This window comes from Erithacus rubecula, assembly GCF_903797595.1.
Source record: "Erithacus rubecula genome assembly, chromosome: 9".
NCBI classification, from domain to species: Eukaryota; Metazoa; Chordata; class Aves; order Passeriformes; family Muscicapidae; genus Erithacus; species Erithacus rubecula.
Window position 1 is genome coordinate 10,785,481 of NC_136660.1, and position 26,921 is coordinate 10,812,401.

Here is a 26,921-nt window from a genome sequence, read left to right on the forward strand (position 1 = left end):
CCTTAAAAGGGAAAAAAGCAAATTACTGGCGAGTTACATAGTGCAGATAGCAAAGCCGTTAGCTTCAGCCTGTGCTTCAGCCGTTTCTCGTGTTATGGACTGCAAAGCTCAGGCCTCACAGATAAATCCGTAAAATACTGAGTAACCTCAATGCACTTTTGTGCAGAACTGTCATTTTTCATTTCTTTTGATACGACATTAGATGCTGCATTTTCTATTTTATTGGACTTTGTGTCCTGAACTTCTGAAACTGAACTCCATTCCTCTTGTGGTCTCCCTGGTGGCTGTTAAACAGCTACTTTATTTAACTTACAGGGAATTATACTTCCCTTGTATCGCTTATCATGTATGTACCCAATGGTCTTTTGGTGAAAGCCACGAAATAGTTCTACTTATCAGCTTCACACATAAGTAAATCTGTCACTTTGATAAACAAGTTCTGTTAATACTGGTATTTTTTTTCCTCACAATGCATCTAGCATTTATCAGCGCCTAAGAAGAGAAAAATGTTCTGTATTCCAGTTGTAAAAATGAATGATTGACTTCGGAGAGTTCGAGAGGAAAAATGTGCCTTGCATTAAAAAATTGCTCAGGAGTAGACTGAAGTGTGAGAGATGAGTGCAGTTAGGAACAGCTGTCAGGTTAAAGGTACCAGTAATGGCCTAATCCTTTTCATCTACATAAGTGCTTTCCATCTATGTCAGTATCTTGTCTCCTTCAGAGACACTGAGACAGCAGCTCAAGAGTTAACGCTGCCTTCTTTGCACTTGATCTCCTAAACAGCCTTGACTATTTCAGCAGCCAGGGGGAACTGTTTTGATGCTGAGCAGCATTTTCAACCTTTACATACAGTAGCAGGATGTTTTGTTTCGCTTTCTGCAGAGATTTCAGCTGTAGCCAGTTTAAAACAAACGAGAAACCCCCTGCAGTTTACTCAAAGGCTGTGGTACAGTGATACAGCTGTGGCCAAGGGCAGGGAGGTGCAAACCCTAAACCTTCCTGTGGTTTCTGTGTTGCGACAACAGGTTTGTATCCTAAGCAGAGATCTCCAAAGAGACTGTTTAAATTAGGCTTGTATATTACAGTGTATGTCACAGTTCCACCCAGTTCCTGGTTTCATGTACATGTTAAAAAAAAAAAAAAAAGGCAGTTTTCATCACACAGGATATCTCCTGCTATTTCCAGTGATAGCTATACACAGCTATACACAGATTGTGCTGAGACCTGGATTATATCTAGCTACAGAATTGGAGAAGGATTTATCATCACAAGTGAAGTGTTTTGGCCAAAGATCTGACTTCAAAATGAGTAAAAATGGGAACATTAAGGCTTTGTATTTGTTTGTTTGCTCAGTAAGGCACCACTTCAGTATCTAAGAAATTCAGACAGCGTTCTGTATTTTCATCTCTGTCTAGTTTTATGCATAAAGAACTGGGGGAAAACTGGGGAGAAGGAAGAAATCAAGTGCAGTGAGGCAAATTCTTACAGCTCGTGCATCTACAGCCTTAGAGACAGTTTAAAGTGCATTTCAAATGCCAGAGCCAGCTTGCAGATGTGTGACTGCTTGGATTCAGAACTCAGCTTGAATGCTGAAGCTGCCTTCAGTTAAATATGTAATTGTGTTTAATGTATGCCTCTGTAAAACCCACATATGAGAGAGACATCCTGGAAGAGAGCTTAACCCTCTCTCCCTTTCTTTGCCACTTCTGCAGGAAACTATGCCCCAGACGCCAATATTTTCCAGCATGCTTGGTTCCAGTTGTAGTGGGCAAGTGCAGCCAGACATGGGAGAGAGATGTGTGGACCCTGTTTATCAGGATGGGAACCTTGTTTCTGGATCTCTGGAGGCCTTGATAGAGCGCCTGGTGCCCACCATGGACTATTACCCAGACGTAAGTAGCCACCAAAAGTTGTTTGTTTTTTTTTACTTCCCATGGTTTTACTGCATTAGTATCTGGACTGGTGCTCTCTCATGAAATTCTACCTCTGTCTGATTCAAGATTGATGTATAGGCTAAAGATGCATTTATTTTACTGGCACTATTCATTCATTAAAGATGTTGCTCAATAGGGATAGTCTCTGTTTCTAAATGAGAGCACTTGTTAGAAAGATAAAGCCATCTTGAACTCAATTGGGTGCCTTAAGAACCAATTAAAAGCAGCATTAGCCACAGAATTTTCATACTTCTAAGCTGCTTTAGCTCTAATGCAGCCAAGATTAACTACTAACCAGCTCCTACCTAAGGAAGCAGACCTGAAAACAGCTCTAGTATTTTTCCCCCTTAATATTCTATGCATATCCTAGTTAGGCCATCAGGAAAAAAAATCACAACCCAAAATAGATTTTAATTAAAATACTCTCTTTCTAAAGACATTTTAATGGGCCAGTGTTGTAATAATGTATGTTCTTGAGCCCGAAAATGATTTTGCAACTGGTTGAACATCCTCAGTACAGTCCTCAAAGTGAATACTACCTAAATATAACTCTAGGGTATGCAGAATCTGAACCTAGCATATTAAGATATCACTTTATCACTTAAAATTACTCTTTGTGCCCATTAATGAAGGATATTATTGAAACAAGTAGCGAAAGATCAGAGTCTTTATAATTTATATTCTGTTCAAGCTCTGAAAAAGCAGCAGCTATGACAGAAATATCCCAGCACTTTGGAATACTGACAAGGAAGCAGGAAACTGCAATCACTATTAACTTGTATGTCATACAATGTTTATTGTGGAGAGCCATACTATATCTTGTATGTTTCTCAGTTTAATTTGTGTGGAACATTTTAATGTGGTCTCAGTTAAATCACAGATAAAGTTCCTCCAAGGTCCCACACGTAACACCACACATCCTCACAATCCTCACCCACAGAAAAGGGACTCTGCATGTGAAAGTTCAGTGAGAATGTGCAGAATTGCCATCAATCATCAGTATAGGATTAGAAAAGCCAAACCAGCATGGTTTACTATTCTGGTTCCAAAGTAATCCTAAACCTTATATTTAAATATGGCTAACATACAATTGAGCTGCCAGTATCAAATCCTTTCTAAGACTCAGAGGGATAAAAATTGTTAGACATTAAATCTCCATTCCACACCCCCAAAAACATATTGTAGGACAGATTCACAGAAGGAAGCAGTGGGTATTGCTGGTGTAGTGTAACAGTGGAATGAATAGCTTGAGGCTAATCCAAGGAGTCCATTCCTTGTCTTTTGTATGACACTAGAATATGGTTGTTTGGATTTTGGGAATGTAGCTAGGTTTTTTAAGTAGCTGCTAATGCACATCCCTTATTGTACTTTGCAACATAAAATCTATTTATAACACAGCTACTCTGAAAATCGTTCCATGAAGTGAGTATTACTTAAGGGGTCTACAACTTACTTGGAATACTGCTGGTTTCCATGGTGCTATCCCTTCATTCCCACATAAGAGTGCATTACAAACCAAGCAGCCATGGACCCCACCCTGCAAGCTACTGCTTAAATAGACAGCAAGCTCACAGCTGAACATCCAGCAGAAGCTGTCAAGGGAAAGAGTCCAGGGAAAGAGAGATGGACAACAGCATTAAACCATACCACATACCTTCAATTAAATCAGATCACCCAATTTAGGTGAAAGGATTAATTATAAAATGAGCAGATAAATAAGCTCTGAACAATATGAAACAGAAGCTGCTTTTGAGTCATCTTCAAACCCAAGTTTTCTATTTCCCTTCAGTTACATGCTTGTATTTCATTTCATGCTCATTTGTGGTTTTAGAGGAGTTGCCACAGAGGGTTAGTGATGGCCATTTAGGCTGATACTCTGTCAGAAGAGTAGCCAGTCCTGTTTTTTCAAAAAGAGAAATATCAAAACCTCTTCGACTTGTAGTCTCTGGCTACTCATCCAAAGAAAGACAGCAAGATATCACCAATGAATTCTCATCAAGAGAAGCTACTGGTAGTGTTGGAGCAGAGGCTACCTCAGTTTCAGAGTGACACAGCTGTAATTTACAGTACATCATTTTCTGATCACTACACACAATGCTCAGAGTGCATTGCTGCCTGTGTGCACACTGAGCTTGTGATCACAGTAACCTTCTGGACACAGAGAAAGGGAGTGGGGGAGAGAGCAAACACACAGTATCTTTCTGTGCTGGTTACAGAGGCAGAACAAAAATATGTTTGCCATGTTGGCAGAGCATGGGACAGGCAAGGGAGGACAGGGAAGATAAGAGCCTGCATTGGTGTGCTGCTCTTTAGAGTCTTGTTTGTGTGCAGGACTGGCTCTGCACATAGGGAAATGTATACTCATGAGACTGAGGAGTTCAGGAGGTTAGGAATGGAATGTACCAGTCTGCAACCCTTGTGCCCAAGCAAGAAAATATTTGAAGAAAATATTTCACAAACACAAAGTTCCAGAATGAGCAGTGAGTGCAGACAGAGAAATTTTATTTTTTTCCCTTCCTCAAGAAGTCATCAGTGCATTCTTGGGTCAGAGAGTAACAATTCCTTCTTTAGTCTTGTGCACTCATGCTCTTTTTTTTTTTTAATATAATTCAGCTCATCTCTTAGCAACAACTTTAGGCACTAAAGGAATCTGGCTTCTTATTCTCTTGCAAAGCACAAGCCCCTTTTGTGTCTCCTTACGTTCTTCCAAGTGCAGAAAGGATTTTTTTTTTTGCCTCTCCTCCCAAATACCTGTCACTTTTAGGATAAATGGAGCTTAACTTTCACTCTTATAGCTTATGGAAGCATTTTTTAATCATTCTTTATTAAACCAGCTGACTTCAGAGTTAAATTTACTTCTCCAAACCATCCTCTTCATCATTAGAGGATTACCTGAGAGTCTGTAGGTTTTTACACTGTTACAGCACTTAGCCTATGTACAGTAGTGCAGATGCAGCAAACTACATAAATCCTTGATCTAGGTAAGGTAGATGACATAAGTATGACATCTTTACTATCTAAAACAACTGTGTTCCTAGCCCCTGAGCCCTACCACTAAGCTGAAATGCATGGCTTAATAAGGAGTGGCTACTAGCAGAGAGGCAAGGAAATAGGGGGTCAGTGCTGCTGTCATTTTTAATTTGGTTCTTAATTGTAGTCCTTGTCTGTGTCAGTAATAAAAGTATCCAAAAACCCCCTCAACTTGATACCAGTGCAGTATAAACCAGCATATCTTGATTGACCACAGTGGAACAATTTTGTTTCCCAAAGTAATGAACCTCATTCCAGTTAAATGACTTTTAAAAATGGAATAAAAATATAGCAGATGGATTCCAGAAGGAATGATAATTTGTTTGTAAAACCTGAAAGTTTGATGTCTGAAAAAGCATTGCATGGGTCCAGTACAGCTATTACTGGTTACAGAGACACATCATCAAGCCTAAAATGTCATAGCCTGTATCTTCTTGCATCTTGCCAGTTCAAAACTTTTATGAACATCCCAGAAAAGGTTATCAAAGAAACCAAATAAAAGCACAGGTCATCTGTGTCACCCTTTTTGTGCTGTGTGAAATGCAGCAGGGAAATGATGCTGTGAGTGGCCCTTTCTCAGAGTCACTCTGGATAAACACTGTGCCACATCACACAGGCTTCCACCAAGGAGACCAACTCTAGAATTACTATGAGAAACAAAATTACATCTTTGCTTTAAAGAATGTGTTCCAGCTTATCAGAGCAAAGGTCACTGCCAGGGCAGTGTGGCTGTGTGGTGGTTCCCTGCTACTGACACATACAGCATCTTTCAGACATCCCTCAACTCCCAAAGCAAGAATGTGGGGAGCACATCAGTGTCAAATCCCTTTTTTTGTTTTTTTTTTTTTCTCCTCCCACCCATCTCATCTCTCACATGCAACATGCAGTAAAAAGGGAGGCCTGCTTCAAGTGTTCAGTGCAAAAAATTTCACACAACCCAGTGACAGCTGACACACCCAGCAGTTAAATTCCTGTCCCACATAGTCCAGACTCACAGTTTTAAGTTCAGGGACAGCAGTGATAGCAATGAACACATGAGATAGGTGGAAAGTGTAACAGAGGATAATTAGGCATAGTTAAAGACAGAAGCACACACCCCAAATCTCACAACCCAACACAGTTCTTTCTGTTGCTTTCATTCTGAGTAGGAAACATGTCAGTTCAGGAATCATTCTCATATACACAGGAATAGAAGATGTGGTATACTGTTCCCTAACACAACGAAGTCCTCTTTTCTGAATCAGGTTAGCTTGTCACCCTAATTTTAGTGCCCATTGCATATCACATACACTACCACAGATCTTTATAGAATTGATGATCTTCAAGTTTTTGTCACTATAAATGTAAAAATAAACTCTGAAGTTCTGGAGAGACATGAAATATTAAACAGAAGGCTAATTTCTTAGATTTCCAGACATACACTTGTGGGGGATGATTGCAACTGTGCAATTAAGGAGGGAGGCCTTGCTGTCAGTGCCCTGGCCACCTTCTCAAAACCACCAAGAGCTCCATTGTGAGATGGCCCCACAGGGCATCTTCTGTAGACATCAGTGGAAGCACTCAGGAACCTGACCCAAACTGCCCATCCAGTTAGCCCTTCACCTCCTCTCTTCCTCCACCCATACACAGCAAAAAAGGCAAAGACTACAACTGAACTCTGGTTTTGATTGTGCAGAATTAATGCTGGTCCTAATGTAATACATGAACCCCAGAACTAATAAGATCTTCAAATCAGAATGAGCATTTTAAATGCCTCTGCTGTATCACACTCCATTCTGTACTTTCATTAGCTTCCTTCAGAATCTCAGGACAGAGTTGTATGTTTAGGTATATGTTTAATCTATTACACTTACTGCCAGAATGCTGACTTTTGATTAGTGTTATTTATTTTGTTTTTTTTTAAATTCCTTTTTCCCTGATATTTGCTGGCTAGTGCTAAATCTGCATTATAGGGCACACTGAGTACTAGAGAAATGAAAATATTTTTCATTAATAGCACATTTTACTCTGATTAGAGTGAGAGACCACATAACTTCTTTGGGGTCATAAAGATACCATTCCTGTTTAATTATAAGCTTGTTTTAGAGACTGCAAGCAGCAGAATGTGGTAGCTGGTAGTAGAGATACCATATTTTAGACAACTGTTCCTAAGGTTTTAGCTGTTTTAATTTACTTGTCCAGCCCAAGGTGGTACAAGCTCACATTGACTATTTAAATGCACTTGGCTCTGCCCTCCAAAGTCACATTACTTAAACAAAGTAATGGTCAAAGTAACAGTGCATATGTCAAAGATAACAAAAGTTAATTGAAATACAATTTCAAGGAGATCCCCTATAATTTCCCAAATTCAAATTTTACCAGAAAGCCTAAGGGGAAAATGGAAGTACTTATGAGATGCTACTGTCATTAGTCCAGTACAGCAGCCCAGCTTCAAACACTGGACCAAGACTAGGACAAAAGTGCATCCTCACTTCAATTAAACCATCCAGAATATGATACAATGGATACATGTCCATAGCACCATACAGTGCATCACAGCATTTATATTACAGATAGACAGGCTGTTTCTAATGAGAAATTATCATTACTGGTATTTATTAGCAGTGCTCATATCCAAAAGACTCTGAAACAAGCCCCAAATAAATAAAGTCAAGCTTAAAACTAAATTATTGTGAAACTAAGTGAAAACTTTTGTCAGTGATTGTGGGGAGAAAGGAATGAAAATCCCCATACATGAAGAAATTACAGCTGTGGTTTGGAAGGAGTTTCCTGCAGGACAGTGAAAAACAACCACTCTTAAAGAAACAAAGCAGCATTAAATAGTGGTGTTTAAGAGTCATAATACCCTGCATTACACATATTTCATTTGTGGCTTTGGTAAGCAATGACTAATTAGGCACACTGAGCCTGACATTTTAAAAGGAAATCATTTGATAATTGGAAAACCCTACAGTTAACAGCCTTGAAGCCTATAGCATTTCCTTCCAACAGAGCTAGAAAATACCAGCATTTCTCTGGAGACAGGAAAAATTAAAGAAATTTTAAATGAAGGAAAGTTACATTAACAGTTTACAGATTAGTTTTTTCAAGGAAGACACGTTAGTTTTACTGAAGCTTTTCAACTTTTTCTTTCCTTTTTCTCCTTCCACAGAGAACTTACATCTTTACTTTCCTGCTGAGCTCACGAGTCTTCATTCACCCCCACGAGCTCCTGGCTAAAGTGGGGCAGATCTGCATTAAACAGAAGCAGCAGCTGGAAACGGGGACTGAGGCAGAAAAGGTAAATGGACCATTATGTCCCTCAGTCACTTGTGCTGCTGGCATTTATTTTCCACTCTCCCCTTCTCATTGTAGAGCTAAATAGACTGATAAAGAATAATACGAAATTGTAATTGGCATTTGTTGCTGGATGCACTTGTGTTTGTGTCTTTTTCTTGGAAGTATCTTTATTTCATTTACTGGGGGTTATGTCCTGCCTTACCAGTCAGCTGCAGGTCAGAGGAGCAGGGCACTGCAGCAGTTGTGTCTGCCATGATACCTGCCCAGCAAGCTGGTTTGCACTTCTGAGCTTCCACCAAGTTAGGAAAATCAGATTCATGAAAATCCCTTTCTCCAGTCAGCCTCATCATCCTATTGGAGTTAACAATAACCTCTGCTGCAGGTTATTGTTGGGGTGTTTTAGCTTGGTATAACAGTAAATCAGAAAGTTACCTCTCACAAAAGTTAAGAGATGCACTTATTTAAAATGGTAACCAGCACTGACATGTTTTATTACAGGTAAACCAAACTTACATCCATCTAAGTGTCACCATTTGTAAAGGAAATAATTTGATAATTGGAAAACCCCACACTTAACAGCCTTGTGTATTGAAAGACACTTCACTGAAATTGAAATTAAAAAAAAAATCCAAGCTGGGCAGCACATTAGAGTGACAAGAACAGGATGGTACCAACAAGTATTTAAAGACCTAAGTTGTTCAAATCCTGGGCACATTTTGGAACCTTTCTTTTCTGATGAGACATTACATTCTCACATTCCTCATCTTCAGCACATTAATAGTTCCATTTTGTTTTCTCCTTGGTGTATCAGCACTCTGAGTGGGGAGCACAAAAGGCAACTCTGGTTTGCCAATAAAGCGTTTTGACAGCAATACTGACCTAAGGGCTTTTTCTCCCATACTATCCCTGATGTGCATCCTCTTAGTAATGTCCCAAAATTGCTCCACAGGACAAACTAACCATGGTGCAAATGACTTTCATCCAGGTCAGTCCCCTGATCTACTCTCCAGATATCTGCATAGCTCATCCTGTAGGTGCTGGGGAAACCAAGGGTCAGGGACATAAGGTGCCAGAACCACTGGATCCAGTTTTGTGCTCAGAGGTGATAACTGTCCCTAGCACCTCTGCCCAACTTAATTTGTGACTGAGCAAACTCTGCTCTATATCTTGTAATGGTTCCTTAGCAACATGTAACTAAACAACAGAGATGGGAACCTCTAAAAGATGCCAGGACTATCTGAAATATGAAATGAGTCAATCTGAACTGTAGACATACATAGGGAAAGACTGCAGTGAGTAGAAAATGTCCAAATACATCTGTGAAATACTTGGATTTAAAATGAATGGGATATAAGATGAAACTTGTGTAAATAACAATGCACTTGAGAGATTTCCCAATGAAAGCCATCTCTGGGGACTGAATCAGCTGGCTGTTTAGAGGTACAATGCTAATTGTAAAGTAGTGTTAGTGTGGCCTCTCAGCAGATGTGTTAAAAAGTCATGGCTTCCTAGCAGAAATGAAATAGCATTGCATCCTAATGTCAAACAGAGCAGCTCATATTCCAAACACCCACACTGCTGCTGGCACCTTGGACATGGGCCTACAGGAAAACCAGCAAACAGCAGGGTGACAATCAAACACTTTTGGGAGGTGGCTTTAATTTACATAATTTACATGCTTTTCTGATTGCTCTATTATGTCCTTGATCCCTTCCTACCTCCTTCATATAAGCTGGGAATTTTTCCTTCCTTCTAAACACAAACTTCTTGGAAAACACTACATGAGCTTTTGACATTCCTCTCAAATTACTACTTTACTGCCCTCTACTGCAAGCACCTGTATGTTTTACAGAATAGTTTGGCCACTAGCATTTGCAAACATTTGCTTTTCTATGTGGCAACAAATGTAATCTCATTTCACATACAGCATACAAACTCTTCACTCAAGATACTCTCAAGTACTCACAGTCATAATCCATTAAGGTATCATCAGCTGCCAGCACCTTCTAATTAAGTGGCTGCATAGCAGGAAATAGCTGACAAAAGCAGTTAAAGCTCCTCTGATCATCTCTGATAGAGTTTGCTTATGCAAATCTCTTAAGACAAGCTGGGCAGCTTGGTGCCTGGATAGCATGTGAGCTGAAAAAGTGGCAAGAAACCAGGTTTTGAGGTTACACACCACAATATTTATCATTCTGCAGGTTTGGACATTACTGGCTAGCCAAAGAGTTCTGCAGAAACACAGCCCAAAAAAAAAGTGAATTGCAAAGAAGAACACTCTGAGGTGTCCTGGTGTCTGCTTAGAGTCCTTTAAACTACTCATAAAAAGCAAGAATTTCACAGTTTAAGACATCAATTATAACATACAAGTCAGTAGTTAAGATTGACCATAAAGGAAAAAATTTAACTCTCTGTAAGTGAGTTGGAGACTGGAAAGTCTTAAACAAGATTATCAGGGAAATATCACTTGTGTAGTATTACTGAATGGAAAAAAACCCCTGTTGTTACATGTACCTGTGGTACATTTTTTTCTTCATCTGGGGTATGTTATATATCTGAAATTAAAGTAGTAAAAAATGAAAAGAGAACATAGAAGTTAATTTCTATTAAGTTTGTTTTGCCTATCTTGGAATATATAAGTCCCTTCAAAAATTACAATTTCCCCCAGGGTTTTTTGCCAATAAGTCCTCCTTTTTAAAACTAAAAAAATGAAAAAATCCTCATAACCAGGTCATTGCCATTAAATCTTTCCTACAAGCTAAATATTTCCTACTGCTATTGCCCTCCTTTCTAACTGGGAGTTGTTTTTCAGTCCTGTCTTGTGTAATGCAGAACAGGGTCAGTCCACAGAACAACTAAATTAGTGGAGTTATCTTTCTTCTCAAAGAAATATTTGTGGGAGAAGTATTCCAGAGAGCTCCATCAGAGTGCACAGCAAACAGAAATCCCATGTTCTACTGCACTAAGGGTTTTTGGCATGTTCTCAGAAAGTGTACACCTTATTTTCATGGGTGTTAAAAAGCACCTGATGAAACATTAAGCTTTGTTAAACCTGCAGAGTGGTACAGTTTGAAGGTTGTCCTGCAAGATGCCTGGCTTGCCATGCCAAGAAGGCAAACCATAACTCAAAAATAGATACAAGAGATGGGAAGTCAGTGTTCATAAATCACTATGTTTTAAGCTCTACATGGAATATAATTTGGGGTAATTTGGCTGAGTACTACAAGCACAAAACTTCATTTTTCTCCTTCAAACCTTTTCCTTCTCTATCAGTGCCTAAAAAGCCTGATGGAATATAGCCTGGTGTTAAGCTGCACCTCCTTCAAATCATGACAGCTAATGCTACCTCTTCAGTGGGCTCCTGGTCTTTAAGGAGCAATCCTACACACACCAGCATTAAAAAAGCATCAGCTGTGACTGATTTAGACTCTTCAGCTGCTGGGGTCAGTCTAGACAACCTATACATTCTTTATGAACTGAGTGTTCATATGGAGATGCTTGCCATGGCCTAAGGTGGGATTTTGAAACTTTTCTGCCTCACCACTCCTTTTTCAGTTCCAATAATTAAAAAGAAAGGATGATTAATACTGAAAAACAGTTTTGTAGCAGCTTTTGGTAAACAAAAGGGCACATACCTGTTAACTTTAATTGAATGGAAGTGCACTCCCTGGCTAATTAATTGTCCATCACCACCTACAGATTATTCTTTTAATAATGTCAGGCTCCATGCATTTCCTAGCAAATAAGTATAAATTGTCTTTTCCCCAAGGCAGATGACAGTGGGAGTTTGGAGGACAGGCAGCTATAATCTGGAACTCTGTCCCACACTGTTGAGAAATAGCTTGAAGCTCCACACAAGGGGCACTGCTTCACACTGGCAGGCACTGCTTTGCAGGAATACTCACTGCTGGCAAAAAGAATGGTGATATTTTATGTTTTCCCTCCCTATGTAGCTATTCTGAGATTAGCTCATTAGCAGCATCAATTAAATACTGTCAATAAAGACAGGTAGGAAATGCATGCTAGCAGATAGCAGTTTGCTGGTCTTAAAAAACCCAAAACAACCCAAGAAAATTCCCTCTAGACTTACTAGGAGGCTCTGGCTAATTGTCAGATTGAGGATTCAAGGGTTCATGGTTTAACTTCAAAGTTCTTATCAATGATTATTGATATTCTCATCGACTATATAATGGTGAGATACTTAAAAAAGGCAAAACAAAACCAGCTTAATTTCACTGACCTTTGGTTTTGATTAAATAAAGCAGGACAGACCATGATGAGATGTTGTTTTGGCAGGAGCTGCCAGTATTTGGAGACATTCACTCTCTGTCTTGCACCAGTTTCCTGTGGTGACACTCACATGCTCAGGGACTTCTGCACTTCCACAAGTGGGCTGGGACCACAAACAAAGCTTCCTCTTTTTCCTCAGGGCATCACAAGTTGGGTAGGAGGATGAACATAACCTGAATTAAGGTTTGGTTCTTCTTGTTCATGACAAGTGCTCTTAGCACTCACACTCCCAGTTTTACAAACTGCTCCCTTGGATGTACTGATGCTGCTGCCCATTGATGCAATGGAGGGGGGAGCAGTTGGCACCAATTCGGGTCTAACTGCTGAAAAGTCTTAAGAGATTCACAGGTAACCAAAAAAATATATGGGAAAACACTCTCCCTGCCCTTTCTGTGGATGGCTTCTTGAACAAGAGCCAATACCTTTTATTGTCAGTCTGTTTTGATTTAGACTGTGTGGAGAGAACACACACGTCTTTCCTGTCATTCATTTACTTAATATACAGCTCAGGCTGGATGGTCTGATAAATTCTATAGAACAGAAATGTCTTTGTGAAGGTTTCCCATGGAGGATAGTTGGTAGTGTACTCAGGGTGTACACATTTGAATTCAACACTACAGTACTGATGGCATAAATCAGCTTAAATCCCACGGACTTCAATTAAATAAGTCACTTAAACTGTTCTGTCATCTTCCTGGTTTATACAACTAACCTTGACAATATCTTCAAAGTGTTTGGTAAGAGACATCAAACTATCATGGAAGGAGGCTAAATGATACTATTTAGGAATCTAGTGCACAGTTAAACATGTTCTTTTTCCTGTCCCCATCACCTACTATTAATGCAAAGTATTTTCAAGGGTGTCTAGATTTCTGTGAATCTTTATCAGCCAATTTAATCTGCAGTCAGACAAGTCTACAGTCAATAATCAACTCATTGTCTCTTTCTAGGCAAAACTAAAATCCTTTGCTGCCAAAATCATCCAGCTCCTGAAGGAATGGACTGAGACTTTCCCCTATGATTTCCAAGATGAAAAATCCATGAAAGAGTTGAAGGAGATTGCTCACAGGATCACACAATGTGATGAGGTAGGGGTGGGAGAGGAAAAAAAAAGTTAAGTGCTAAAGCAGTATTTGTCAAGTGTTACATGAGCTGTGCCATGTTCTACACACCCCTCAGGCAGTATTTCCTAAATGAACTGCAGCAGCAGTTGCTGAGTTGTCAGGGTAATCACAGGACATGGGCTGCCTGATGGACTTAATGGTCCATTAGTAGAAACTGTCTATGTCTAATCACTTCATGTAAGAAGAGAGAAAATAGTCTTGGCAATATGAAAAATGACTGTGGTGCAGAAGGAGAAAGAACAGTAACTGTAATGGCTCAAGAGCATTTAATAATTAATTACATACCATCCTTTGTACATTGTCACTACTCTGTATGTCTGAGTTCTGCAGACACACCAACTAGTTGTACCATGTACTCTTGGCCAAGGTGAAGGTTTTTATTATTTTGCAACTCATTCCCAGCTTCTAACAATAAAAAGCAGCTGGTTTAGGTGACAGGCACAGTATTTCCACAAAGCAAGTTATCTTTGAGCTTGCTAGCTGGTCCATCACCAGTCTTAACAGCTCTGGGTTTCTAGCCTGTGAAGAAAACTAAGCCTTGAAAAAACCTTCTAAAGCAAACAGATAAAGTGAATTGGAATAAGACAAGGGCTGTTAGGTTTGGTTTTTTTTTGGGGGGGGGGGAGCAAGGGGCCAGGAAATGGGGGGTTATTGGGGTTTATTTTTGTTAGTTTTGACTCTTTCCCATCATTCATAAAGCCTACACTTTTTGTTAATTGAGAAAGTCACTGTTAACAGAAATAAGAAGGAAGAGTATAATCAAGAACTGCAGGACAATTAGTTGTAAAGTGTTTTTACAAATGTGAAGTCTCACTTATGTACAAGTAGAAGTTCCTCATTGTTTTTAAACCCACAACTTCAAGATATTTTTGAGAACAATTAGGAGGGACCAGGAAGACAGTTGTATTATGTGCTTTGGTTGATTCAAGTAGAGAGAAAATGAAGAACAACAGGTTTGACAGCACCATGAATCAGGGAGAGGACAATAGAGTGAGGTGTTAGCAGCTCCTCAGAAGGAAGTACCTCGAGTTTGTTGCATCAGCAGAGATGTTTACGTGGGTGCTGGATGAGAACAGTGCCTCAGGAGGAGGGGAAGAGGAAATAGGACCATAACCTTCTCTTCTCTTCTCTTTGAGACAAGGGCAAAGGGGTGGGTGGTGGCAGAGATAGCTCTGTGAAAGGGGATTGGCAGAGGCTTTATTTAGCACCTCTATCTTAGTATTTATTTTGTCTGTTATTTTGAACTAGAATGAAGTTGTGCCCTTTCTTTCTTCCTCTTCCCCTTCCTTCCCACTTTTATGTATGAATAACTGTCATTTGAGGAAAACCCATCTTCATGGAATGGCTCAGTGCTGTGGTGTCCAAGGCATCTGATGGCTCCATTAATTACAGCACCACCTCATTTAGCCCCTTAACAAGGCTGTCAGTTAAGGATCATCAATGAAGAGTATGCCTCATCTGAAATACTGATTTGCCACTGACAAAAAGCAGCTCTCACTCTTAAGTGTTTGTTAGCACATCAGATTACCCCCCATATTATGCTTCATTATTATGGAATTATGGTAAAGGCTGGGGGTTTATTTTGTATTTTAAAGCTTTAAAAATCTTCTTAGGACACTATTCTTCATATATAAGGTAGAAAGTAAACTGAGAACTCACACAAAGCAGTCAGGTATTGTCCTGGTGACAGCAGCACACCAAATAGCTAAAGCTACAGCCAGGATTGTGCCCCAAATTTAGTAAAACTGAACTCAGACAAGGACAAATCCCTGTGCAGTCATTGATTTGTCTTCCAAAGTTGTAGGGAAAATTAGGGTAAAACTAGTAATGAAAGGAAGCTGCTGAAACTCTTAAGGACATTTGTCTAAGCATTAAGATGCTAATAAATTCATAATAACTTAAGTAACCATAGCTTTTCATGTCTGAGTTTCTTTCCTCACTTTCACATAATATCTGCTATACTCTCCCCTATCTTCAGGTGTCATTTTCTGCAATGCTGTCAGCCAGTCTGCTTCCTCCCAGGCACAGAGGATGAAGGCAAACCATTCACATGGAAAGCTTAGCATAACACAGAGGAGAATTCTGTTTTGTTTTAGTCCCCTCCACCAGGCTCCCTTGGCATTTCTGAGCACTTGTAGCACAGTATCAGAAATGACTCCAGACAGCTGCTGTTCAGCAGTAATCCAGCCTCAAGATGAGCTACACTGCCTTCAGCTTTTCATTTGATTTCACTTGGGAGTCAGATTATTGCCTTGTAAAGCACCATTCTGACACCATTATTGCTTAATTGTAACACACAATATACAAGTGTTTGGTAGTCATCTCTCGCATCTGCTGCATAATTTCAGTCATCACTGCACATTAGTGGCTTCTCTGAATGGTCACAGATTCATTGCAGTTCTGTCTAGCCTGTCCTGTTGACTGGCAGGAGTGAACCTTGTGGTTAACTTCAAGAAAAGTAATTTGCATGAAAGCTAGAGAATGATTCTGTGAGGAAAAGGACTGTCTGGGTGAATTAATTTTCCCAGCAGCAGAAGAAACCTGAGTCACCCAAAGCAGTAGCAGACAGGATGGAGTAGGAAAGGAATCAAGTTAGCTCTTTGGGGGTGATCTCAGAGAAATGTCTATAGGACACAATGGCAGAAAAAAAAATCACCTTGGTTGTCCAAACACTGAGCAGATGGTTTGTGTTCCTGTGGCTTTACCTTTCAATGAATCCTTACAAATCTTACATTTGAAATCTGCACATGATAAACAGGAAAGGCATTTTAGTTGTCCAAGAACATGACGTATATTGTGCTCTTGTATAAATATTTGGGTGCTGTAGCTGTTCAAAGCTAAGTTAGGATATTTTAATGGTATATTCCTGGACATAATGTGAATTTCCTGGATTCTGCTTGGGCTAGACAGACTGGATTCATCAGTGGGCCTGGTCAGAACGTGAGCTTTTGGTGCCCAGAGGTTCCAGAAAGGCTTGTGCAAGCAACTCCAGCACCTTTCACATGCACACTGCAGCTGCTGACAGAGATCCTTTGAAATGGGGCATGACCCAAAGGAGCAGACCAGCCAGCCAAGCAAAGCAGGGCTGTGGAGCAGGCAGGCAGAACAGTGTCATTATGGACTGTGTGGGTATTTAGGACAAGGTCATTTGTCACAGAATGATCAGCTCAGAAAAGAGGAAAGAATGTGGATAATAGGCATTTATTTTTCTCCAGCAGAAATTCTCTGGTGATCCGTGTCTGCAATAGCTAAAGGTTTTCAGCAGTTGTTGTTTCTGCCTCTGCTTAGGAGAATGGAACAGTGAAAAAGATCATTAGCCAGATGACACAGAATCTCCTGATGGCCCTCTCTGCACGGAGCCAGTACCAGGAAATCAGAGAGAAATTCCGTCAGCCTGTTACTGACAAGGGCACCATCCTCAAAACCAAGCCCCAGTCAACTCAAAAGGACATCCTGAGTGTGTGCTGTGACCCTCTGGTCCTGGCCCAGCAGCTGACCTACATCGAGCTGGTGAGACTGATTGGGGTGGAGGATTCTGTTTTCCATTTATTAAATATTAATATACTCATCAATACAAATTATGCTACTTCTTCACTGAAAGCCTCCAGTGTTTTAATAAAAAACAGCAAGTCAAATAATGAACAAGACCAATTGGGTACTCTGATAAAAGCACCTTGCCTGTCAACACTGTAGGAAGATGAAGTTACCAAAATGTTTTCCTAACTTTGATTTTTCTTTACAGAACTCTGTTAGTCTGTACAGTGACAATCTCTCCTCTCTCCAAACACAGGAAAGGGTGAGCAACATTTACCCAGAGGATCTGATGCAGATTGTCAGCCACATGGACTCCCTGGATAATCACAAGGTACAGAAAGGTGTACAGAGGGAAAAAGAAGCATAGATGAGCCAGAGTAAAGAACAATACTCCATAGTTTGAGTATACCCTCAGCAAGAAAGACTGACATTTTCTAAGCTTCTTTAAGCTCATGCCTTAAAACACTTGCAACAAGATTTTTGTCAAGATATGAAAAGGAAGTTTAACCTTTGGTAAGCTTTGGGTTTGTCATGGTACAGGAGAGGTTTAACACATGACCTGTTCTCTTACAGTGCCGAAGTGATGTGACCAAAACCTATAATTTGGAGGCCTATGACAATTGGTTCAATTGTCTCAGCATGCTGGTGGCTACAGAGATTTGTCGGGTAAGTGCTCATAGAAAACAGGATAGCAGAGGGATCCTGGCCTTAAGGAACAGAGGCAGGCAGTGGTATAAATGAGATTTAAATATTAGCAGTGCAATTAAAGATAATAGCATTACTCAAGCATTAAATTATTTGCATGCTCATATGATTAAGAGTTCAAGGCTATGTTTGACTTTGCATATATTCTCTAATTTTGTGCAGCTGCATTAGTCATGCAGTGAAATGGAACTTGTGTGGACTTGTGAGGAGCTCTTTCAGATTTATCTTTTTTTAAATACATCAAAAGATTCTTAAAAATACTCATCTTTAAATACAGAGTTACCAACAAACAGCTGTTTCTCCACTGCATTTAGATAACATTAGCACCATGATATATTCATTTTTAAATTTCTATTAATTCATTTTATTAATACAATATTCATTGTACAAAAATCAAGAATAAGCTTTCTTTAAAGTCTGGAAAGAAAGTGGACTACTGGAAAGTTTAAAAAAAAATAGGGAGAATAACCTTACTAGAGGTTAAGGTAACTTCTGTCATAGAATAGGTGTACTGCCCCAGAAATTTTTTTTTTTTTTTTGCATGCATGTTCTCTTTTTAGCTTCTTATTATTCTTTTTAGATTTCTATTAACTCCAGTTCTAGCAAATGAGATTTTTTTTCCCTATTCCTGCTTGGTCAGTAGCCCTTCAGTGGAAATCCCAATGCCTGCTGCATTTTCATGAAGTCCAATGTACTGATCTTAATCTGTTAAGATTTCCTGCTCTCAGAAATTGCAGAGGCACACCAAGACACTTCCAGAGCTGGCTGGTGGGGCTCATACATTTAGTAAACCATCAAAGAAAGGTTTTAGCACACTGAAGCATTTTCTTTTGATATGACAGAAACTGAAGTACTGAGGTCAGACAGTCTGCAGTCACTGCTTAGGAGCCATTTTTATATAAGCCAGACAGAAACTTTAGGTTTAAACAGGGAAAATATTTTCATGAATGAATGCAATCCAGGCAGTTAATTTTGCTTTGCAGTTTATAAAAGAATTTGCAGATGAGATGTTCAGCACCAGTGCTTGATGCACCTTTGATTTGCTCATCACTACCTGCTCACACCAGGTCATTTAGGAGTACATGCAGAACAAGAAAAGCAGGATGTGGCAGTTGCTTTCTCTCACATTTAGGTTCCATGCCCCTGATCTTCAGTCTGTCCAATGTTTTCCCCACTTCTTGAGAGGTTTAAATGTTTTGCATATATTCTGACAGCAGCATCACATTATCTTCCTGTTCCAGTAACAGGAAATTGCTGAAAGCATCCAGCTTGTTCATGCAGAATTGCCTAAGACATGGACTTTTTTGTATAAACAAAGATGTGCACTCCCCCAGAACTACACAAGTAGTTGGTAGTTACCCCAAATATTTCTGCTATTTTATTAAAAATGAATCTTAACAAAAATTCCTGAGGCCTATATTAATATTTAGCTGGACAAAGTCTGGAAACATGAACCTGCTACAGTACCTTTGGCTGGATATTCCATCCAAAATTCAGACCATCCCTTCCCTCTTGGGTTTTTCTCCAGGTTGTAAAGAAAAAGCAGCGTACAAGAATGGTGGAATTTTTCATTGATGTGGCAAGAGAATGCTTTAACATTGGGAACTTCAACTCAATGATGGCTATTATCTGTGAGTACCCTTAGTGCAAAAGGCACTCCATTTTACAACCTGACTATCAAGACTATGCTCACATGGCCCTGAATTGTCCAACCACAGCTTCCACAGGGACAGTATCTGCCAGTGGCAGATTAATGTGTGGGTGGGTGAGCTTTAGCTGCAGCTTCTATCTGTTAAGCTGAAGCACCTTCCAGAATGTGTGCTGTTGATCCATAAGCCCAGCTATATTAGTCCCTTATTTTTTTCAACTCAGTTGTTTCTTTGTTTCCTCTCTCCCTGCATTCAGCTGGCATGAACTTGAGCCCTGTGGCACGGTTAAAGAAAACCTGGTCCAAGGTCAAAACAGCCAAATTTGATGTTTTAGAGGTATGTATAAAGTTCTGACTTTATATAGAAATCCACCAAATAGTTTCATCCAAATCTCTGCTAATTGTTGTGGAGGGGAGTAGGCTCCTCTGTCAGTGGTCCTTAGCACATAAACAATATAAGCATTTCCTCCATTTCAAACTCTCTACTTGTCTGCAAAGAAGAGTGGATGCCAGCTCTCTTTAGATTATTTGTTCCTATTTTTGCCAATTAAACTTCAAGGTAGTTTCCACTCCACTTAAAACTTACTAGAGCACTCCACCTAGTGGAGACCTGCATGGAAACAAAACCAAAACCCTCATCAGAAACAGAGGTGGCAGCGAAGAATTTTGTTTTTTCCCCCCCCAGAGAGTCATTTATGATTTCCTTTCAGTCTGCTTTGTTAATGGAATAGATGCAAAGCCAGTACAGAACCTTCCTTTCAAGCAAGGAGGAAGTTAGAAAAACCTGCACCCAGACCCGATCAGTATATTGAAAATTTAAAAAAGGACCAAACAAAGTTACAAAGAATAAGTGCTGATGGTTAGAGCAAAGTTTTAATTTTTGGGAAATGTGTTGTTCGACTGCCCCCCTTTTCCCCCCTCTGTAAAAACAGCATCACATGGACCCGTCCAGCAACTTCTGCAACTACCGCACGGCGCTGCAGGGAGCGGCGCAGCGCTCGCAGAGCGCCAACAGCAGCCGCGAGAAGATCGTCATCCCCGTCTTCAACCTCTTCATCAAAGACATCTACTTCCTGCACAAGATCCACACCAACCGCCTGCCCAACGGCCAGATCAACTTCAAGGTGGGGCTGCTGCTGCACCCACTGCTCTGCCACCCACTGCTTTGCCACCCACTGCTCTGCCACTCGCTGCCAGCCTGTGGCTCCAGCTGCGGGTGCTGCCCGTGGGATCCAGCCCGAGCGCTGTCGTTACCCAGGGGAGCTGATCTGAGTTAAATCTGTGGCAGCAAGCCATCAGATCTGATCAAATTTAATAGGTAACTTCAGCCTGAGTCATCAGGCTCAGCTGATTGCACCCACCAGTTTCACTGGCTGTGAGCACTGCACACAGCCAGCAAGTGTTTGTCAGGTCTGCAAGGGAGGTTCTGCAGCCTCTGGGTTCTCCCTCCTCAGTTAAAAAACATGCATGTCCAAGTTACCACAGTCTGTCAAAAGCACTTCTTGACAAATTTTTTTTTGTCATCATTAAGGCTGTGTAAGTGGACAGGGGCATGCAGTAGATACAGGGCAAACCCTAAGTAATTACAGATTTCTTAAAATCTTAGGAAGGAAAGGATATCTGTTTCTATATGTTACTGTGATTTCCTAAAGAGTGCTTTCTGAAAAGATCAGATATATGTCACATTCAATTGAAACTGAAGTTTGGAAATGCAGAAAGTAAAGCAAATAAACTATTTACTGTCCATTTCCAGTCACAGGGATTTAGACACTCAACACAGAAAACAGGCACTATTATATGGGAAGGAAAGGTTGATAATGAAAAAAATTGAAGGCAAAAAGATTAGAAGGTTGGCTGAGACACACTGTCCTCAACTTGAGTCTGGCAGCAGATGAGGAATGAGCAGGAAGAGACAGAAATTAAGAGAGCCATAAGAAGATAGGATAACAAGGAATCACCAAGCCCAGCTCCCAGCCCTGCTCAGCACCACCCCAAGAGTCACAGCATGTGCCTGAGAGCATTGTCCAAATGCTTCTTGAATTCTGTCAGGCTGGTGCTATGACCAGTTCCATGTAAGGCTGAGTAAGGGACAGCAAGAAAAGCAGAATAAATAAGGATAAGACTGAGAGGCTCTGAAATAGAAATGAACTGGTGTTTCAAAGAGAAAAATACTGTTTTAATAATACTCTTTTAATTACTTCTTGCAGAAATTCTGGGAAATTTCCAGACAGATTCATGATTTCCTGACATGGAAGCAGGTCGAGTGTCCTTTTGAAAAAGACAAGAAAATCCAGACCTATCTACTCACAGCACCTATTTATAGTGAAGAAGGTAAAACCCTTTGTTGAACATTACAGTGAGTCTTTCTATTTAAAATACAAAATACGCAGAGGAAAAATATATACATGCAAACCTGTCTTTTATTAGTAATTTTCTAAGATTGTCACTTCCCTATTGGCTCTGATGAGAACAAATTTCATAATGGAGACTGCCAGGTTACATCTGCTATATTGTAACCCTTAATTTTTTTTCTCAGGTAAAGAACTCATGTATCTGATTGTTACTACTTTTTTTTTTTTTTTTAACCAGCTCTGTTTATTGCATCTTTTGAAAGTGAAGGTCCAGAGAACCACATGGAAAAAGACAGCTGGAAAACACTCAGGTATGAAGCTTCCTCAGAACATGAGTCTTTCTGCAGACACACAGAGGCATGTAACCATCAGCTTAAAACCATAATGCAGTTCTTTTTCCTTCAAACTTTAAATCTGAAAAAAAATTGAGTGGAGCTTGGATTTTGCTAACAGCTTTTCCAGCCAGATCTGTTGAGGCTGCAAGATCACTGCTGGGACTGTGAAAGAGAATATCCTTTGATTAGGCTATCAAATAGAGTAAAATAATCTGTAGTAATTTGTAGTAGTGTTCAGACATGATTTTCTCAGGGGAACAGACCTATAAAGATACTAAAAAAGTGCTCTCATCACAGCTATGCTCCTAAATCATATAAAAGGGTGAAAATTTCTAGGAATATGCTAATTGTCAGCCTACCCTAAGGGATAAAGTCTCAAAGACTCCTCATCCTTCTGAGAATGGGAAACACCACTCCCCTGTACACGATGAGATCAATTAATTAGAATTTTTCCCACACTGAGGCCAAGGCAGAGAGATTTGTGAATCATTTGTGCAAGACAGGGGATGAACAAAGCCTGCATGCCCTGAGCTCTCTTGAGGCACATGAGCACTGTATTGTCACTATTTCCAACTGACCCCAACATTTCCTGGGATGTCCATATGAATTTTTCACTTCTGACCCCCTGCAATGCACCTTGCATTAACTCCAGCACTGGTCAGCCTGCAGCAGTTTGGGATGACAGACATGCAACATATGTTCTGTGCCTGAGCTCATCCTAAGGGCCTGAGGTAATGTTATGCAAGTTAAATTCTCATCTCATTTAATGTCAGCATCTTTACTGAAATGCACAGATTTATTCCAGTTCCTAGCAGTTGAAAATCTATCCCTTGAAGAGAGGCTGTCAGCTAATGATGCCAGACAGATCTAGTGCCAAAAATGAAAAACTTTTTGTGGTGGCAGAAAAGATAATTTTATTTTTTTTATTGCTTCATTTTTTAGGACAACTCTTCTTAATAGAGCCTGAGATTTTTGGATCAGATTTGCAGACTTTGAAGCACATCTAATGGACATGTTTTTACAACCTGAATGAAAGACTTGGACTGAGCTAAGAAAGACCTCACTGGATGAGGTCTGTTTTGTACATACAGTAACTTTTATGAAATAAAATGTGGTAAATATTTCACATGTCAACCTTAAGGCACTTACTGAAGGGTTTTGGTTTTTTATTTTAAATATAAGGGCAGGGCCCTGTTCTCAGAGATGAAATGTATCATGGGAGATGGTATCTTATTCTATCAGCATCCAAATTTTTATTTTTTATTACTTCCACCAAAACAAATACAAATTAAAACACACATCCTAACTTAAGCCAGTGTTCAGGTTAAATACCCCATTGGACCAGTATCCTACAGAACACTCAGTTTGTCTCCCTAGCTCTGAAATGAAGGGTCTCCTTCCAATCAGCAGAATTGCTCACAGATTTGTTCACAAGTGTTTGTTCCTCTCCTCCATCAGCAAATAGTGCCTTACAAGGTACTGAGCTTGTGTAGTTGTACCTTCTGACTGGGCTGGAAGTAAGGGAAATAAAAATATGGATGTCTTGAAACCAGCTACAATGTACTTTTTAAATAAAGTGGAGAATTATGGCACATGAAGTAGAGTATACCTGCCTGTAACACTGATGGTGCAGCAAACCTATTTTTGTTACATGATTTAAAGAGATAAGAGGGGGTAACTGCTGGGGTCTGTGTGTTTGTGTGTGAGTTATGTGTGTGTGCACACATGTCTGAGTTTTAATACTTCTGGGAACTCTCCTTTACATTCTGGCTGTCAGAATAGTTTGTGTTTTCTTTTTGAAAAATCAGGGATTTTTTTTTTGTTTGTTTGTTTCAGGAGAAGAATGTCTAACCTAGATTATAATCTCTGCAAAACAGGCCTAATATGCTTTTAAAAAAATTTTTTGGAAAACAAAAAATCAGCATGGGAAAGGGAACTAAACTCCAATTTGAAGTTAAGATTAAAGTTTCCAAGGAACCTTAAGAAGAGTTCATTACAGTGATTTGGTCATTTAATTCCACTGGTTCCTTTGAAAAGTCCAGTCTGCACTTACAATTAAAACAAAGACCAACTTAGAATGTAAATTTTTCTAGTCTTTTGCAAGCCATGATTAACTGTCTGTGACAGCACCCATGGAAATCTAAGGGCAAACACTCTAAGAAATTAGTCAAACCTTTGGACAGGTCAGTACCAAAATTAGAGGTGATCTGCAAACCCACTGACACTTGCCATTTCTAATTTCTCCTTTTAATATTGAGTTTACACCTAATTTGACTATCTAAGTACCTGAAGAGCTTAAGTTCAAAATATTCATTTCCAGGGAGAAAAAAACTATATATAGTTAAGACTTTTGTCAACTGATCTCTGAGTTAAGAAAGAATAACAAACAGGCTCAGACTAAAAATTCTTTTGTCTAATGAACAAATTGTTACCCACAAATACCTACTTTGCTTTTCCAGTAATTTCTCCTCTGAAGGCTTGAGGGCTGAATATAAGACAATAACTTGAGCCAGGTAATTAGACTGGGTTTTTCTTCTTTTTTTATTCTTAAAAAGAAAAAAAAATCAAGCCAAAACCAGTTCCTCTGAAGCTGACAATGGTTACAGCCTCCCTGCAGAGACTCTGCAAGAGCTCCTTTAAAAATGACCAGGTCAGTGGTGTGAATGTTATTCTGCCTTCTGGTGAAGAAGGGGCAAGACTTGCTGGGCTGAGGGTCAGGTTTGTCCCAGCCCAGCACCCTCTCCCTGCTCAGGTGCCCACAGCCAGGAGCAGTGCCACTGCCTGCTGCAGCCTCTGCAGGCACTTGGCAGAAATTTGCTCTGTTGGCCCTGCAGCACGGTGAAAAATTAAAAAGCTTTCCCTCTTTCACTTCCCCCTTGACAAATACTTAAAATTAGAGGAGTAAGTTGATGTAGGGAAGGGAGACAAATCAACATTTCACTATTCCCATAGCATTGGCATCAAAGAGAAACAAAAGCAAGTTACAGCACGAGGAAGGAAGAAGTAGAATACTAACTGTTAACAGGAACAGCCCAGGAAAGGGGAAGGGATAATTCTTATGACCTGCTGCTATTTTTCCTGTGCTGAAGTACTGGCCTTCAGCCCTGGATTCCAGTAAGAATATTTATACTGTATTATTACAGTGTTTTGCACTTTCAGAGATGTTCTAGCTAGTGACATTGTCAGACACTATACGAGGGATTGTATATCAGCTTTGTTTATGTAATTGAAGTTTAAAAGGGATGCTTAAAATTTAAGAAAAAAAAAAGATATATATTTGAAATTCAATTTTAGAACACTTTCTGTAAATGTATAAAAGAGCTTTCACATGAATGTGCACTTCACCGGTCAATCAGTCCAAGTATACTTGAAATCCATGCAGTATCTACATTGGTTCCCTTTTATTTTCCCTCCCTAAGTTTGATACATCCCTTAAATACCGTGTTTTTTGCTATTCTGAGCTGAAATGCTAAATATAAAGCTGTACCATAAAGCAGGATATTCTGTGTTTGACTGGATGTGCTTGCATTAATAAAAAAAAAAAAAAGAAATTGCTTCAACCATGATTAACTTTTTCCATAGTTATTTTTCCACTTGCAAATGTAGCAAACCACAGCCCAGAAGCTGAATGAGGTGTGGAAGGGAATATGGTCACAGTGAACCAACTGGTTATTTTCTGACTTGAAAAGTCATAGTATGAAATATTTAAATTTCTTTCAACAAAAGCAAGAGCAACACAAAGCCAACAACGTGCTGCCACTTCTAATGTTCTTTCTGTAGCAGTATTTTATGGATTTGATAGAGCCTGTGCTACAGAATATTTTTGTTCCCTCAATGGAAATGTTTAACAGTTCCACTGTGTAAAAACACTTAGTGTCCTAAGAGCTGAATTTCACTTTTTCCTCCCTGTATTTATCCTTTGAACAGCAGAGCACAGGAACATTTGCAGACTGCAGGGTTTCCTGTGGCAAGGTTCTGTTGGCATTTCAACAGCCCAGCACCTCTGCTTGCAACCACTGCCCTTTTTCATGCTGTACAGAAACAAAGCCACTTCTCCAAGGTGACACAGAGAACAGACAAGCACAGAGCTGTGAGCAAAATCCAGCTTTTCTGCTCCAGTGCCATGCCTTTCTCAGGGACATGAGCCTTCAAAAAAAAAAAAATTACATCTTGGAAGTTCAGGAGCTCTGGAAGTCCCCATAAGCAGCTTTGATCTGTTGGAAACTCCCTAGGGAAATGGTTTTGGTAACCAGACACCCACATCACACTTGCAGAGCTGAACAGTGCTATGCTCAGTCATCACAGCTCATTAGAAAAGATAATGATGTTTACCAGCATGCAGAGGATGGAGCAGATAAGAGTCTTCCTGATGGCCAGTTCACACTAATCATTAATATGAATATTGCATCCTTGAAAACTCACTGCCAATTATGTCCCATCCAGTCATTAGGACAAATTAGCTATTTACACAGGCATAAGAGTAAACAATAAAATTGCTTTCCAGGCACTTCACTGCCATTAGAGCACAACACAGTGTGACAAGCAGTACCTCAATGCCAGTAAGGTATCCTTAGTTACATTAGCAGCCATTTGATTTATCAATTTTATAAATCCCAGAACCAGCTTTCTTTTAGTAAATGACTAATGGGGCAAAATTCAGCTGAGCAGTTAGCTGCCAACTGATACTAGCA

The 26,921-nt window shown here is 39.8% G+C and overlaps 1 protein-coding gene across 4 annotated transcripts in view; it reads left to right on the forward strand.

Annotated features, from left to right (window-relative positions):
• The window catches only part of RASGEF1A (RasGEF domain family member 1A), a 151,501-nt gene extending 125,705 nt beyond the window's left edge, over window positions 1-25,796 (forward strand). For 3 of the 4 annotated variants that reach the window (XM_079311890.1, XM_079311891.1, XM_079311892.1), the window contains 12 exons: window positions 1,713-1,892; window positions 8,116-8,244; window positions 13,484-13,621; window positions 16,946-17,167; window positions 17,448-17,522; window positions 17,765-17,857; window positions 19,425-19,527; window positions 19,802-19,881; window positions 20,477-20,668; window positions 21,752-21,875; window positions 22,134-22,206; window positions 23,173-25,796. In XM_079311890.1, coding sequence (XP_079168016.1) covers window positions 1,713-1,892; window positions 8,116-8,244; window positions 13,484-13,621; window positions 16,946-17,167; window positions 17,448-17,522; window positions 17,765-17,857; window positions 19,425-19,527; window positions 19,802-19,881; window positions 20,477-20,668; window positions 21,752-21,875; window positions 22,134-22,206; window positions 23,173-23,197 — 1,434 coding nt within the window. In that variant the 3' untranslated portion in view covers window positions 23,198-25,796. Of the gene's footprint in view, window positions 1-493; window positions 649-1,712; window positions 1,893-8,115; window positions 8,245-13,483; window positions 13,622-16,945; window positions 17,168-17,447; window positions 17,523-17,764; window positions 17,858-19,424; window positions 19,528-19,801; window positions 19,882-20,476; window positions 20,669-21,751; window positions 21,876-22,133; window positions 22,207-23,172 lie in introns of those variants that run through there. The other variant, XM_079311893.1, reaches the window with a different exon arrangement.
• Window positions 25,797-26,921: the final 1,125 nt, after the last annotated feature.